At 39.6% G+C, this 15,904-nt stretch overlaps 1 protein-coding gene across 2 annotated transcripts in view; it reads right to left on the bottom strand.

Annotated features, from left to right (window-relative positions):
• Positions 1-15,904, bottom strand: part of ADGRG6 (adhesion G protein-coupled receptor G6) — a 163,473-nt gene that overhangs the window by 86,830 nt on the left and 60,739 nt on the right. For both annotated transcript variants that reach the window (XM_084827716.1, XM_084827715.1), the window contains exons 3-4: positions 7,479-7,820; positions 3,579-4,202 (exon numbers count right to left, since the gene is read on the bottom strand). In XM_084827716.1, the coding sequence (XP_084683842.1) occupies positions 3,579-4,202; positions 7,479-7,820 (966 nt within the window). The remainder of the gene's footprint in view (positions 1-3,578; positions 4,203-7,478; positions 7,821-15,904) is intronic.

The raw sequence follows: 15,904 nt of genomic DNA, 5'->3' as shown, positions 1-15,904 counted from the left end.
CACAGGCCTCTGGATCATGGCCTTGGAGAGTTGCATTTTATTACAGCTGATATCTGAAAAGTAGAAGTGCAAAGTGCCAAGTTACCGCACTTGTAGAGAACTCAAGTACTACTGAATTACATTTGGGTCAGCCCTATAGGATCCACATGTGAATAGGCCTACAAAAGCCTAATGAAAGCAAATCTAAGTAGTTACAAATCAAATTTCCAATGGCATATTAAACCAGAAGAAGACATTACATGTGCAAGAGGATTATCTTTGGCAGTATGTTAATACACTTATGCTCAATAAGTCCATTAGCAAAACATTTACCAGAAAAATCAGTAACTGTATGTGAAAATATAACCTCATAACAGCAGCAACGTTTATATACAAATATGAAGGTCACTTTATTGCTTGTTGGATCGTCTTGTAATTAATGTCACAGGCTGGTTGACTTTCTGTGATCTTCTCAATAAAATTAATGATCAGCCCAGATAATCATTATGATACTTTTAATACTTTATTTCTGATCCATCACATGACTTATCACTTCTGTTTCCAAAGGTTGCTTTTAAAATAAATTACTTTCCCAGCAACAGAAGACCAGAAAATTTCCCATGTGCATCCCCTATCGTTTTTGCTCAACATATGTAGTGGCTTTGTAGAGGCAATTAGTTTTGAATGTAGTAATGGGATCATAACTATGCCTGTATTAATGAGAGTATTTTTCTTAAAGAATTTGTGTTGGGCTGAAATGGAGGGAAAGGGACAGAGAGAAGGAAGAGGAGATATTATTATCATGTGTTTGTACAAAAGAACGGTATTCTTAATAATGAAAAATGGGCATGAGTTAATTTTCCCCTTAGCGGTTTCATCAAACTGATCATATTCTAGCACTGGTAAATTGATAACTGTGTACCACACCCTCATAGCAGAGATGGGGAAGCCAGTTGAGAAGAAAGCCTGTTAACTTCGTAATCCTATTCTACTATTCGTAACTGCAATTGCTTTCGCAAATTCCAAACAAATTAGGGATGTGCATCAGAAGTGGCAACTATGCCTGCATATTTCATCCAAATGCGCAGTACACTGATTTCATTATTCTACTGATTTGTATTAGGGTATGCACCAACCACAAGATTCAGTGTGGACTCAGTTATTTAGAAAATAACCAGATTAGGTTCAGACTGCTTTGGAAGCCACCTAAAGCAACTTGGGAATGATTCCAAATCCCACTTCAGAAATCCAAAGTTTTGTGCTTCCCCCACAGACTATGCTAGAAAGCAACAAACTGCTATAACATGTTTTGCTTTTTGACAGAACTGGATAAATGTTACAGGCAATAGTAGTCCTTTCTGAGGAGATGAAGCCAGAAAATTCTAGACAGAGAGGGGCAGTTTATCTCTTGTATTCACTGCTCCAAAATCTGTTCTAGATATGGAGTGGTATATAAATATTGTAAATAAATAAATAAATAAATAAATAAAGTTTTTATTTATTTATCATGTGTTTTGTTCGCTGGCTTTTCTGTTTCTGTGGAATCCTTACATAACTCCTTTTAGTCAGTTTTAGACATCTTAAACAATTCTGTCTTGTCACTTTACAGTCTTTATGCCTCCATTATTCACTATCTTTTGTCCTGTTCATTATTGAATGTATGAGAATAGTGGGCGGTATCCAACAGTGTCATTTCGCTAAACCAAATCGCACTTGCGCAACTCCACCAAAACTATTGATTATGCAAGCAGTAACAAGACATGCAAGCAAAGACTGTCCAAGTGGCAATGAGGTGCTCTAGGAGAGCTTGTGCAAGCAGAATGCATTGTGCAAGTGGAGTGTATTGCACTAGTGGAAGGTGCTATAGTGCAAAGCAGAACCCAGATGCACTAGCAGAGCTTGAGCAAGCAGAACTGAGTTCATTAGTGGGGAGGTTGCTCAAGTGTAACTTTAATTGGATCCCCCCCCTTGTGCCTAGTTACGTACCTAGTTTCTACTAGCGCAGCGTCAGCATTGGATATTGCCTATAATGTTCTCAGTACAGGTTCTTAAGATTTTATTTATTTATTTAATTTATTTATTGCATTTATATCCTGCCTTTTTTCCTCTTGCAAGGAACCCAAGATGCTTATTTGCTCATTCTTCTCCATTATCAGTATTCTCATATGTCGCCCTCTGCTTTCTATTTAACCCACAACTGAGTCAGGAGTCATTTAGTAACCATTGGTAGTGTTAAAAAAAGAAGAAGCAATACTCTATTAGAAGCTAGAAATAATTAAGCCAGCAAACTTAATTTTTATGTAAATCTATATTTGATGTTATCATACTCCGAGAAGTACAAAAACATTTGATTGACTAAAGAATTGGACTAGTATCAGATACCAAAATGGATTTACCAGATATTGAAAAGGGATTCAAGAAAGAACATCATAGAAATTATAAAATCTCACTTATGCATATGTTCTATACCTCATATTCATTAATCTGTAGCTATATTTCTTTTCAGCCCACATGTATCTTGCAATGCCACAGATACAGCTCAAAAGCGAGTTCTTTTTCTGCACACCCCTGCACAGTAGTGTTTGCAGGGGACAATGTTATCTGGGCATAAATTTAGTCTTACTTTAATGTAAAGCGTTAACCCTATCCAACAGATTTGAAGTACTACTTGGAAACTAAGAAAACACAGTCTATTTCTATTGGGCCAGATTCCTTATCCTATTGACTAAGAAATGGTTTGAGACTGAAGGTGGCGCTGGGGTGGGGATGCTTGTGCCAGCTTGTTTGAAGATACAATTGGGAAAAATAATGTTGGGGAAAAAACTGGAATAAACATGCATCTCAATTTGGGGTAATCATGTGGAGCAATGGCATGTGTCCAGCTAGGCTGGAGGAAACATGCGTAAAAGCTACAGAGCACAGTGAGGTAAAGTGAGTGAGGAGTCTGTTTGGTTTCCTACCCCCATGGGCTCCTTTCTGGCTCCCACTCCTGCTTTATATGTGAACATACTTAAGACACATACAATTCTCCTTCATGTATAGTTCAGCCCCCAGGCAGAGCCTAGCTGTATAAGGTCATGATGTTTTGGCCATGGCTCCACCTCTCCCTGGCCTAAACTTTTGCTATGCCTCTGAATACACAGATATTTCATCTTACACCCCTTTATTTCACCTCATTTCAGATATGACTTTTTCCTTACTATATCTTGTTTAGTTTAAAGTCATGAGTCTAGCGAGAAGATCAGGGGATATTTATTGCTATTTCTTAAAGTTATTTTTTTATTGTAGCTTGTTATTTCTTGTATTGCAGCTTGTATTGTACAGTGAAATAAACACTAAAATTTAACAAACCTTGCTAAATCATCTTTTGAAAAGCTTGAACTTAATCTAGATATCACAACTCAACTCTGAATTCACAAAAGGAAAAAACATACCCAGAAGCAAAATACGTATTTTATGGGGACAGCCGAAAAGCCCAGGAAAGGTGGGTTTGCTCTGTGGGAAGCTTAACTGATTTTCATTATAAATACGGTTTCCTTCTGACATGTGACACCTTCACAGCTATGCTACAGAGGAAAAATTCAATAGAAGATGCTCACCACAACTCAGGTTGTTTTCTGCTTTTAGCGCTGATGTTGGGATACTCCAAAAGTCATTTTCCCAGTCTACAATGTTGCCTTTCACATCACAGCTGAGGTTGGAAAGTGCTTCAGAACTCATTGTGAAATTCCAAAGCCGGAAGTTGTAAATATCCCCATTGAGCGGGCTTATATTATGTCTATCAGAGCCCAGAACCAACTTCCCATTACCAGGAATGACCTTTCCAGAAGTATCTGAACAATATACTGTTTTAGACATGTGCTTGACATTTACACCTATAGTGCCTGAGAAGCTATCCCATACAATGCAAAGCTGTTCAAATGCTTCTGTGAAGAACTCTCCATTTGGTCTGGTGTCAAGTGCATCACCTAACATACATTCTGTGTCTGAGATAAATATGAAGTGGCCCCTTCTTGTCTTTCCAAAGCTGAAGAATTCTGTAGATGAAGAATCACCATAGGAGAAAGCCTTCCAGTCAGGGCTATTGCTGCTGTTTTCTGTTGCTTCAAAACACAATGTGAATTGGTTAAGTTCTGGTACTTGGATGGAATTTGCTAGAGTCAAAGAATTAGCATCCAGGAACTGTGGGATGACAACTTTTTGATTCCTCAAAGACACAGCAACTAAAATACAGAAAGAAAATGTATTTTCAGAACAGACTATCATTCAACTTTAATTAAACTAATAAACTACATTTTCTCATATTACAGGTAGGTGGTAGCACTGACATCAACAAGGTCATCTTATACTGTAAATATAATATGGCAATTGGGTTCCACAAAATTGTAATCAGTCACTTGCAAAACTGTGTTGGTGTTGTTATCTGTTTGTATTCAACAATACAGTAGACCAGGAACTTGAAACAACCTTTTTATTTCCTTATGTATTATTCCCAATGGCTTGTTTTCCATAGCTGCATTGCACTGAAGAAATGAATGCCAGTTATATTTATCAGATTGTGCAGCATGCCTCTACCATGTTATTTTCCAAATAAAAGCCCTTTGTTTTCAAACTTTTGAATTTCAGTTGAATAAATCTGTTCACATTTCCTCGCAAAACAACCCTAAATATACTGGCAACCAAGCATTATACATTCACAAGTCTGGCAGCCCAAATCTTTTTCATCTATAAAGTCTCACTATATTCATGGAAGTTTACTCCCTAGTACACATGCATAGATTTCAACCCTGCTTGGTTATCATTACTTAACTCTTTTAAAAAAATAACTGTTTCCATGTAACATAGAAACTGGTCCCTTCAAAAGCAAGAGGCTATCTTCTAAAATCCACCTTGCAATGCATCAGTTTGAAGACAGTTCTGAAGGTAGGTGATTTGAAACAGTCCTCTGTGACTGAAGATGGATTGTGGGTGTGGCAGCGCACATTCAGACACTCACCCTACCATCTGTACATGAGCTGCTGCCACTTCAGGGACAGTGACGGGCAAGGACAGGCCCAGTTTTCCAAGCCTGCCCCCCCCCCCATTACCCTTAGTGGCGGAATGTATTTCCAGTGCAGAACAATGAATTCTGACCCTGCCCACAGCGATGGCAGCTTAAATTATGGACTGTGGGCCACATAGGAAGCTGCCTTATACTGAGTCACACTGTCGGTCCATTTAACCCAGTAATCTAGCCCAGCATTGTCCACACTGACAGGTGGCAGCTCTCCAGGATGGCAGGCACGACGTTTTCCAGCCCTACATGGAAATGCCAGGGACTTAACTTAGGGCCTTCTGCATGCAAAGCATGTGCTCCATCATGGAGCCACAGCCCTTCCAATGGGGCATGGAGGGAAACAAGGAAGAGTTCACCTCCCTCCACTTGCCCATCCTGTTGATGGACACTTTGCTAGCAACAAATGATAATACACTTTAATTGTCTGAGGGCTCCTTCACACAGAGCTTTTATCCTGCTTTTGAGACTGCTCACTCCTGGACGCTTGTGGGCTCTTTAGATGATAGCGTGAACCTCCAGGACATCTCCTGCACTAAATGACCTTTGCTCCATTTTTAAATAGATCAAAGATAATGAGCTATCAAATTACCCCACTTGTGTTCCGCTTGAATTCCCTCTGTGTAAAGAAGAAAAGCGGCAAGAAGAGGAGTTAGATTAGTGAAACTTATGGAAGACTCAGATAAGGCGGAGAAGGAGGGGGAAAGGGGAGGGGAAAAAGAAAGCATGTGTAAAGGGAGTCCATTGTGATCCTGCATTTAAAAAGGAAGCAGAAAGCCCCGTTTTAAATGCAGGATTTTAGGCTGGAGTAGAGATGCTCAGAGTGATATCAAAATGTGATATCTTTGGGGCAATGCAGTAACTGTACATTTTAGGAGATTAGGTGTACTGAACAGTCTTTATTGCACTTAGTATCTCCTTCCAGGATCAGGTATGTACAGGTTTTTCAGTTGCAGGGTGACCTCTGTTTCTCTCCGCTCTTGCTTCTCACCTAACATGCACATCTGGCTCTCACAGATTTCCTCTCCTCTATATTGCAGGTGGACATTTTTCTTTTTAAAAAACATTTTAGGCCTTCAACATGTATAAACAATTAAATGTTGATTTTGTGTCTTAAAAAAAATGAATCCTGTTTTCTTTTTCAGCTTAATGCCTTACTCTGGGAGTGGCTTTGTGATTCCTACAACAGCCAACCCACATGGCTGGCTTCTGCTGGAAACAGGAAGAACCATTTACTGATGGGCTCAGTTTGGTTGGAAGTTTGTATGTATATCAAGAAAAGGCAACTAAATTTCTCCAGTAGGCTTACTATTCAAGGTCTGTCCATCTGTTTCAGAAAAATACTAAGAACAAAATATTCAGTACATTTGCTACAAATCTGAACTCTGTTCAGTTCTATAACAGTGCCCCCCTGGAGCAAACAGTGACTTGCAACTACAGCTCATCAAGAGAGAAAGGACAAAAATTGCATCAGTAACTGGGAAAAGAATAGAATGCTGGTGTCAGTATTAAGAACAGATTTCCCTCTTGGTTGCCTAATACGTAAGTGTCTTAACCTTTTTGAGACATCCCAGCTGTTGGTACTTCTTTTACTGACTGCCATATAGACACAAAAAATAGAAATGTCAAAAATGTATACAGATATAAAAATGTATTAAAAAGTAATTAATTTTGTTTTATAGTTGTTAAATTTTAACATTTTAAATTCTTCACTAAGAATTCTTCATATTTTCCAAATTTGAACATTTTTCATATTTGAATACTGCATTTTTGTTTCAATTTTTTATGTACGAAAGGATGGATTTCAGCTTTTCTTGCAAACTTGTATAGGGCAATTAAAAGAAAGCTAACACAGCTCTTCTATCATGTTGTGGGGTACAACATTAAGTGGCTTGCAGCATAATCCTATACATGTCTACTCATAAGTGAGGGCCAAAACGGACATTAATTTAAAGACACAGCTTGCAGCTATGTCTTTCTTTCATTTTTACTCTACAGTAAAAGGTACAAGGCCCCTGTCCCAGATTGGCACACTAGCATGGGGGGTAGGGGGAACCCACATGAGATCAGAGGCCCCATATATGTATATATGCCACATATACACTTATATCACAAGCACTTTTCACACGTTATACTGAATGTACATATGGGGGAAAATGCAAGTAAAGCTGCTTGCAGTTGCTGACTCTGCGCACCCATGCCTTGCATCTATATAGTACTATAGACTGTTCAAAGTGCTTCATGTAATCTTAATATGGGGGCTTCCAAGCAGCGAGGGTGCAATCGATAATATCGATAAGATTGCACCCTAAATGTGGCAACATTGTACTTCTATTTCTTGGCACAGATGTGTATTGTTAAGTCCCAACCTCAAAAGGTACACTTCTAACATACATTCAGAAGTCTTATAGGAAGCGACAGGAAGACATGTCTAACACATACCTACCTTGGGTATAACTGGCATTGAAGCCTCTCTTTTGTATACTAAAGTCACTTCTAAAAGATACAATCATTTCATTCCCAGATGAATTAAATGATAAACCTCTGGCAGTGATACCACAAAGAGTAACTTCTTTGTCTCCAGTTTGTAGTCTTAAAAAATCATAAATGCAGTTGGGGGCTTCTTCGATCTCAAAATCAACAAATGTTATCTGAATTATGAATCCAGAAGGAGCCCTGATGGTCCACTTGCATCCCTGACCATTGGGATAATCACTAGGGAAGCAGGGAGAGGTAAAAATTCCGGTGGGGTTGGAGAGCACCATACGACAGTCAGAACATCCGAGAGCTATGGAACAAATAAACAAAAAGAGAAAGAGAGAGATGATCAGCAAAGTAGATCTTTAAGACTTAATATAGATGTTTGAAATAGAATTTAGAAAGCATACACATGCTTTTTTTAAAACGAAATTTTGCTAACAGAATTTGGCCCCCTTTACATGTAGCCACGGTGGTCCAGGACCTGCTTCTTGGATGTGCAATTCCACATTTTTCTAGCATGTGAATGACAAAACCCAGAATGGATAAATTTAATGATAATTTAAAGCTGGATCACAAGTAAAGAGCTTGAATTCAATCATATAAGGCAGCAATTCAATACACACTTACCTGGGAATAGCTCCCATTGATTCAATGGGACTTACTTCTGAGTAGTCATGCAAAGGATTGCACTGACTATGACTAATACAACAAAGTAGAACATCTGATTAAAGTAACACTAACTTAAGATTTCAAAATTTCAATAGTAAAAAAACCAATTCAAAATAAAAAAGAGATAAAAGGCACCAAATAGTGGGCTGAATTCAGGACCTGCCTTCTGTAAATGGAAGAGTTTACAGAAGGTACCTCTGCCCAATTTTCAGTAAACATTGTTTGAAAGCACGCACCTAAATTTGTACTTCTCCCAAGAAACTGAACCATGAAAATGTGGGGATTAAAAAAAAAATCCACATGTTTTAAAGTGCATTTTTTTAAAACGTGAATGCAAGTTAGGGAACATGTGAGCTTTTCCTGAAAAATGTGCTCCTGTTTATGTTCACATTTGGAAGTGCTAGTAGGGCAATCCAAGTAAAAAACGAAGCCAAACCAAATTGTTGTACAGTCCTTTTCTCAAATGACCAAGAGCCATAACATAGTGGGTGATGCCACCTACCTGCAAGAGGCTGAAAGGTATAGAATATGTGCATTCAAGACATGGGTGGGGAATTACAAACAAAATGCAAAAAAATAGAAGTAACATTAAAGTGTGAAATATGTCTTATTTCTCACAACTTGAAAACACTGTTTTCTTATTAGTACAAACATGGACAAATGTTTTACCACACCTTGACCAAAATATGGTTGGGCTGCTATGGACTAGATTAGACAAGCAGCCTGTGCTTACCCTAAAAAACGCATTGCACTCTTGAAGCATTAAAGCTGAATGCTTGGAAACCCTCAAAAGTATTCTCCAAGCATTCAGCTAAACATTCAAAGGTCAAGTTATCACAACATGACAACCTACCCTGCGAAATAAACCATACAGATGATCGGGCTCATCATGGATTGTTCTCGCCCTCCTTCCCCCTTCAACCTCCAGCAGGTATCCCAGGGGACTTGGTGGCAGAACCCATCTTGTCTGCTGCCAAATCCCCCTGTCCATGGGAACCATGACTTGGGTTGCAGTTCCTGGCTTTTTTCTGGCTTTTTTCCAGACATTTGCACAAATTGGGGCCGATTTTTTAAAATATTTTTTTCAGCCCTGGTAATGTGCACAAATGTATTTAACATTTTTGGATTTTTAGAGTTGCGCAACTCCGACTGTCCAAAAGAAGCCTTGCCTTCTCTGGTACCTCTTATGTTTCAGCTGTGAAACATACAAGGTAACTGACAAGAGGAGACTGTATATAGGCTCATTTCACAGCCTTGGACAGTTGAGAGGTAGGGAAAAGGGGTGCAGATCACACCCTTAACAGGGCAATGCCCAGTGTTAAAAGTATTGCCCCAACTGTTGGGGTGCCCCAGTCTCTAGCATTTCTTTTTCATAGAGATCTACAAGCCACCCCTTCTTTTGCTCCCTTTTGCAGTAACCATGGCTACGTTTGACACAGGGACATTTGCACACATTACCCGGGCCGCCAAAATAAATTCTTTGGCCCAATTTGCACAAATGTCCGGAGGAAAATATTATTTTTTCAGATGACAAACAGGTTCAGATGACACACAAACCCATCATGGGTTCAACAACCCCTACAGCAAGCCATGGGTTGTTAGGGTGGCTTGTTGCCCATGTATAAGCAACCCTGTGGGAATTGGTACAGGATCACATGACACGCCAACCCACCGTGACTTGTTACCCACAATGGGTTGTCGTGTCATGCAAACCAAGTTGAGGATGCAATGCCAGCCCGTCATTTAATTTCATTTATTACATTTCTATACTGCCCCATAGACAAAGCTCTCTGGGCAGTTTACAAAGATTGAAAGCCATAAAAATACAATACTGTAACATAATATAAAAAACCATTTACGTACAACATACAAACACACACACATATGTATAAAAAACAATTTTAACCATCAACAGTAAGAAATTCCAGGACCTGTTAAAAACCCTATCATATGCTGTCAAATGTCTGAGAGTAGAGGAAAGTCTTATCCTGGCACTGAAAAGATGACAGTGTTGGCACCAGACAGGCCTCACTGGGGAGATGGTTCCACAATCAGGGAGAAGGCCCTGAGAAGGCCCTCTCCCTTGTTGCTGCCTGTCAAGAGGAGGCACTCAGAAAAGGACCTGAGATGATGATCATAGTGTATGGGTAGATCCATACTGGGAAAGGTTCTCCATCAGGTACTATGGTCTCAAATGACACTGTCTGAATGCGTGTCTGGCTTCTTTCTCCATGGGTGATGGAACGGGACTACAAGCCTCATTACCCACAGCTGAAACAAAGGTCAGAACATCACTTACAGTCAATGAGAGGCCTGTCACTAGGTCAGACAGCATAGCTTTAGGCCAGCCCCATCATGCCCTACAAGGAAAGATGTTCAGTGTCATTTCTCCACAGGAGAAAGAAGCCCATTGGGCCTCTTCCACCTTCTTTAAGCCTTTCTGGCAGCTACTGCTTCTCTCTTCCCCAAGGCAAACTTTTTTTGTGGGAGACAGTGGAGGGAAGGTGTGCAAGCAGAATTAAAGTGGGGCACCTTGCAACAATCTGAGTAGTCAAGCACCTGCATCTCATGCCAGTCCCATCCTTAGGGCAAATAACATTGCTTTGGAGACTGGGGATTTAGCTTGTATGCAGCTAGTTGTCTAGTCCTGCTTTATGAAATAAAATTGGAACATTGCTCTAGCATCGTAAGCTGCTGTAATGACACATACATCTAATGCACGTTGACATGTATCAATCAGTTATGACACACCCACTCAGAAAGGTAGATAAAGAAAATCTTGTTTCCTGTAAATATCCAACTCATCTGGCCTTTCTGAACTTCTATCCCACACTTCAGAGAAAACAAATCGGCATGGTTTTACATGTCTGTCCTAATGATTTTCAAAGACAGATGTGGAATTTTGAGAAATATATTTAAGTTAAAAAGGAGAAGATGGAAAATAAATTACATGGTTACTTCAGCTAATAAAAGTAAATTCCTTGCCACTTGAAACTTTTGGATTTAAACGCTGATATATACCGAAGCCACAGCTTAGAGGCATTTCTAAATTTAGGGCTCTTAACAAGTGGATGAATAAGGTCAGCGGAAGGCACACCTGCAGACAAACAGGAGAAAGAGCCAAACCACCATGATGTATGTGGCCTGGACTGACTACAGGACAAACAAAACACTTCTTTTTCAATATAAGTCACAGAGAACATAACAGTTATAGTGTCTCTGGCACATGGACCATGGCGAACCTCTTCTCTGCTAGGCTTCATTTTTAGAACAGTTGGTGGGAGAGAAAAAATGAGAGTGTAATGTGCAAATCTTCTAATTTCAGAGAATGTGATGGCCATTCTACATTATTCAAAAAAGATGAATAATTTAATTCATTTCCATTTAATTCTTAGTGCCCATGGTGCAATGCCTTGTTGCCACATAACAAATGGCTAGCCTTCCTGAGGGAAGATAGCCTCAACACTATTAATGTCTTTTTATAATGCAGGTAAATGGCCACGCAAGCACAGGCGAGGAGGACTGTATAGCCTCCAAATAAATAAAGTTTAAAACGAGCAGGGAAGGAAGAAGCTTCCAGTTTTGAAACTCTTCATAACTTTTTTTGGGAAGTTTAAATGGGACTAAATGTGTGCTTTAGCATTGTATTTATGTAGGGTAGTATCCAACATGGCTGCTGTGCTCCCTCCAATTCCATTGCACAAGTGGGACCCACTGCTTGTGCAATGGGGATGTAGGGCTTCATACAGCAAGCCCCGAAATCTGCAGAAACTTGTTTCCAGATCAGGACAAGTCAGCAGAGCTCTGTTATGCGAGCTCTGCTGACCTGCCCTATTCTGGAAATGAGCGTTTTCATTCATTTCCAGTTCCTATTCAATGTGCTAAATCTCCATTACGCAAGTGGTGGGTCCCACTGGGCTTGGGCAGTATTTGATTTTTGAGTGCACCGATTTTTAACAGGTGCATTGTTTTTGGCAGGGAGCTCACAACCACCAAGTACATTAACATTTTATAAGTTCAGAAATTGTGCAGGGAAGTCACTTGTCAAAAAAATATAATATTCACAGAAAATACTCAATAGGGTCCATGAGACGCACATAATGGAAAACCCTAAATTTATGGAGGAGTGGAAACCATTTATCTAGTACTGAAAAAATAATTACAGTACAGAAATTAGTAATTCATGTTTCATTGTCTCATAAACTATTTATGTGATTTCCAGTAGTATTTGATGTTCTGTGGTTTTTATCCTATTTTGTATTTAACATATGAGAATTTTATATATGTACTAGGTTTTTTTTTGCATATTTCTTATTTCTTATTTAATTGATGCATTATATTGAAATAATAAATAATTTAGTACTTCAGTTGTTTGTAGGTAGTGTGTTGTGTATTTTGTGAATATAATATATGTATTTTTTTTAAGTGAGATTCAAACAATGGCATTCGACATAACAGAATATGCTTTCTGGGAAACATAGCCTATTTTCACAGGGACACAAAATATTTGATCAGTACAGGGGAAATGTAATCTCCTTTCAATCAAAGTGTGATCGCAAGGGAAGTTATTTTATTCATTTACAATTATTTTTAGGCCTCTTTTAAGAGTGGAACATCTGGAATATATAAATGATTAACAATTGTGCATTTATTATGCTAATAACACATTGGTTGATTCCACACTAGAGCCCTTCAGCGCTGCTAGGTCATTGCTTTTCTGCAGTGAGCTGAAAGCAGAAAAAAAAAAAGGAGATTCTACACAACTACTTAATACAGCACTATATTATCCAGCAATACTTTTCTCTGTGGCTCTTTCTATAATGTCTATTTACAAGTCAACTCCATGCAGTAAAGGTTCCATGCAGTTAATCAGAGGATTCATCCTTGTGGGTTAAGTCTGTTTTATTGCTTCCTGATTATCACAGATTCGGGGTTAGTGATGAATAGCCTATAAATGTCCTTTGAATTGCTTAATTCCCTAAAGTCAGTTTCTGCTCTCAAAGGGAAGTGGAAGCTTTAATTACTTATTTCCTCTCATTATTCCCCCCCCCCCCACTAATTGCCAGGGATTTCCATATTACCAAACCATATTGCAAGAGTTGAGAAGGAGCTGGCAAGGGGTTAAGGCAAGGATACAGCAAGTGTTTTCAAGAACCAGGATGGCTTCCAGGAAGTTTTCTAACTCATCTGACATGCATTGGCTTGTAGTTTTGCAGATAGTCCCAGCTTTTAGAGAAATAGAGAAAACTTAATTTTGAACTTCATCACTTGCAAAAGGGGCAGAAAAAGCAATTTTATTTCATATTGGATACAATTGTCTTTAAAGAGCGGGTTTGTTTAGTTTGTATTTATTTATTACATTTTTATACCTCCCAATAGCTGAAGCTCTCTCGGCAGCTGAAAGTGGTTTGTGAGATGCATTGTTTCTCATGGTATACCCATAATAGTTTGTCTCACTGTTACCTATTGTCAAACAGGTTTTTGAAACCATACAAAAACCTGCAAATCTTATTTACCAGAAGCAAAAGAAGGATACAAGTAGACATGGTTTGCACATAACAGCAACAAACCATGGGTTGGTTAATTAATTAATTAATTAACCTAGCTAGTCGTTGGGTTTTGTTGTTGTTTATTCGGTCAGTCGCTTCCAACTCTTTGTGACTTCATGGACCAGCCCACACCAGAGCTTCCTGTCGGCTGTCGCCACCCCCAGCTCACCCAAGGTCAAGTCCGTCACCTCCAGAATATCATCCATCCATCTTGCCCTTGGTCGGCCCCTCTTCCTTTTGCCTTCCACTTTCCCTAGCAGTAGTTGGGTTAACCATGGGTTATTTAACCCATGATTAACCTATAGTGACTGGGTTTGGACGTTACGGAGCAACCCCAAATTCAAAAATGCTAAGGAATGCCCCCAGTAAGCTCTGTGGCAAATTGTGGGTTATTTTTTCATTTCTATACTGCCCAATAGCTGAAGCTCTCTGGGTGGTTCACAAAAATCTGATTAACCCATGATTTACCACCATTATATCTGAACAGCCTTGTGGACACCAACCTCTTCAACTATCTAAAAAAATAAGTATCAGCTACTTCCACCAGCTTCAGTTTAAATACAGTGGTGAGAAAAAGTTTGTGAACTCCTTAGGATTGTCACTTATTTCCAACCTAAAATGTTATTAGATTGTAATCTAAGCCCCATAATCCTATATAAAGAACAATAGATAACCCAATTAAACAAATGATACACAAACATGATGTTTTTTCAATATTTATTTATCCACAACTTATTCAACACTCAATATCCATGTGTGAAAAAGTGTGTGAACCTTTAGATTCAGTACCTGGTGGCACCCCCTTGAGCAGCAATGACTTCAAGTAAGCGTTTCCTGTATCTGTTGGTCAGTCTTTCACATTTGTTTTGTGAAATTTTGGCCCATTCCTCCTTACAGAACTCCTTCAACTCCGTGACATTTAAGGGCTTCCTTGCATGAGCAGCTTGCTTCAGGTCCTGCCACAACATTCTGATGCAGTTTAGGTGTGGACTTTGACTAGGCCATTCTAAAACATGGAATTTCTTCTTCCACAGCCATTCTTTTGTAGATCTGTTTGTATGTTTAGGATCATTGTCTTGTTGCATGACCCACTTTTGGTTCAGCTCACAGACAGATGGCCTGACATTCTCCCCTAGAATCATAGAATCATAGAATAGTGTAGGCCATAGATGGCCTACAAGGCCATCGAGTCCAACCCCCTGCTCAATGCAGGAATCCAAGTCAGAGCATCCCTGACAGATGGCTGTCCAGCCTCGTCTTGAATGCCTCCAGTGTGGGAGAGCACCACCTCCCTAGGGAATTGTTTCCATTGTCATATTGCTCTAACAGTCAGGAAGGTTTTCCTGATGTTCAGCCGGAATCTGGCTTCCTGTAACTTCAGCCCATTATTCCCTGTCCTGCACTCTGGGATGATCAAGAAGAGATCCTGGCCTTCTTCTCTGTGACAACCTTTCAAGTACTTGAAGAGTGCTATCATATCTCCCCTCAGTCTTCTCTTCTGAAGGCTAAACATGCCCAGTTCTTTCAGTCTCTCTTCATAGGGCTTTGTTTCCAGTCCTCTGATCATCTTTGTTGCCCTCCTCTGAACCCTCTCCAGTTTGTCTGCAATCTTCTTAAAGTGGGATGCCCAGAACTGGACACAGTACTCCAGATGAGGCCTAACCAGTGCTGAGTAGAGGGGAACTAGTACTTCCCGGGATTTGGAAGCTATGCTTCTAATAATGCAGCCCAAAAGAGCATTTGCCTTTTTTGCAGCCACATCACATTGTTGGCTCATATTCAGCTTGTGATCGACAACAATTCCAAGATCTTTCTCGCTCGTAGTGTTGTTGAGCCACGTATCCCCCATCTTGTAACTGTGCATTTGGTTTCTTTTTCCTAGGTGCAGAACTTGGCATTTATCCCAATTAAATGTCATTCTGTTGTTTTCTGCCCATCGCTCCAGTCTATCAAGATCACTTTGAATTTTGTTTCTGTCTTCCAAAGTATTAGCTATCCCACCCAATTTTGTGTCATCTGCAAATTTGATCAGCATTCCCTGCACCTCCTCCTCCAAGTCATTCATAAAAATGTTGAAGAGCACTGGGCCCAGGACTGAGCCCTGCGGTACCCCACTCGTTACCTCTCCCCAGTTTGAGAAGGTCCCACTGATAAGCACTCTTTATCCGATTCT

The sequence above is a fragment of the Heloderma suspectum genome, chromosome 1 (genome assembly GCF_057233095.1).
Source record: "Heloderma suspectum isolate Gila_16-S chromosome 1, 16-S_ref, whole genome shotgun sequence".
Classification (NCBI taxonomy): domain Eukaryota; kingdom Metazoa; phylum Chordata; class Lepidosauria; order Squamata; family Helodermatidae; genus Heloderma; species Heloderma suspectum.
Note: the sequence above shows the minus strand (reverse complement) of the source record. Positions and strands in the feature narration are given on the sequence as shown.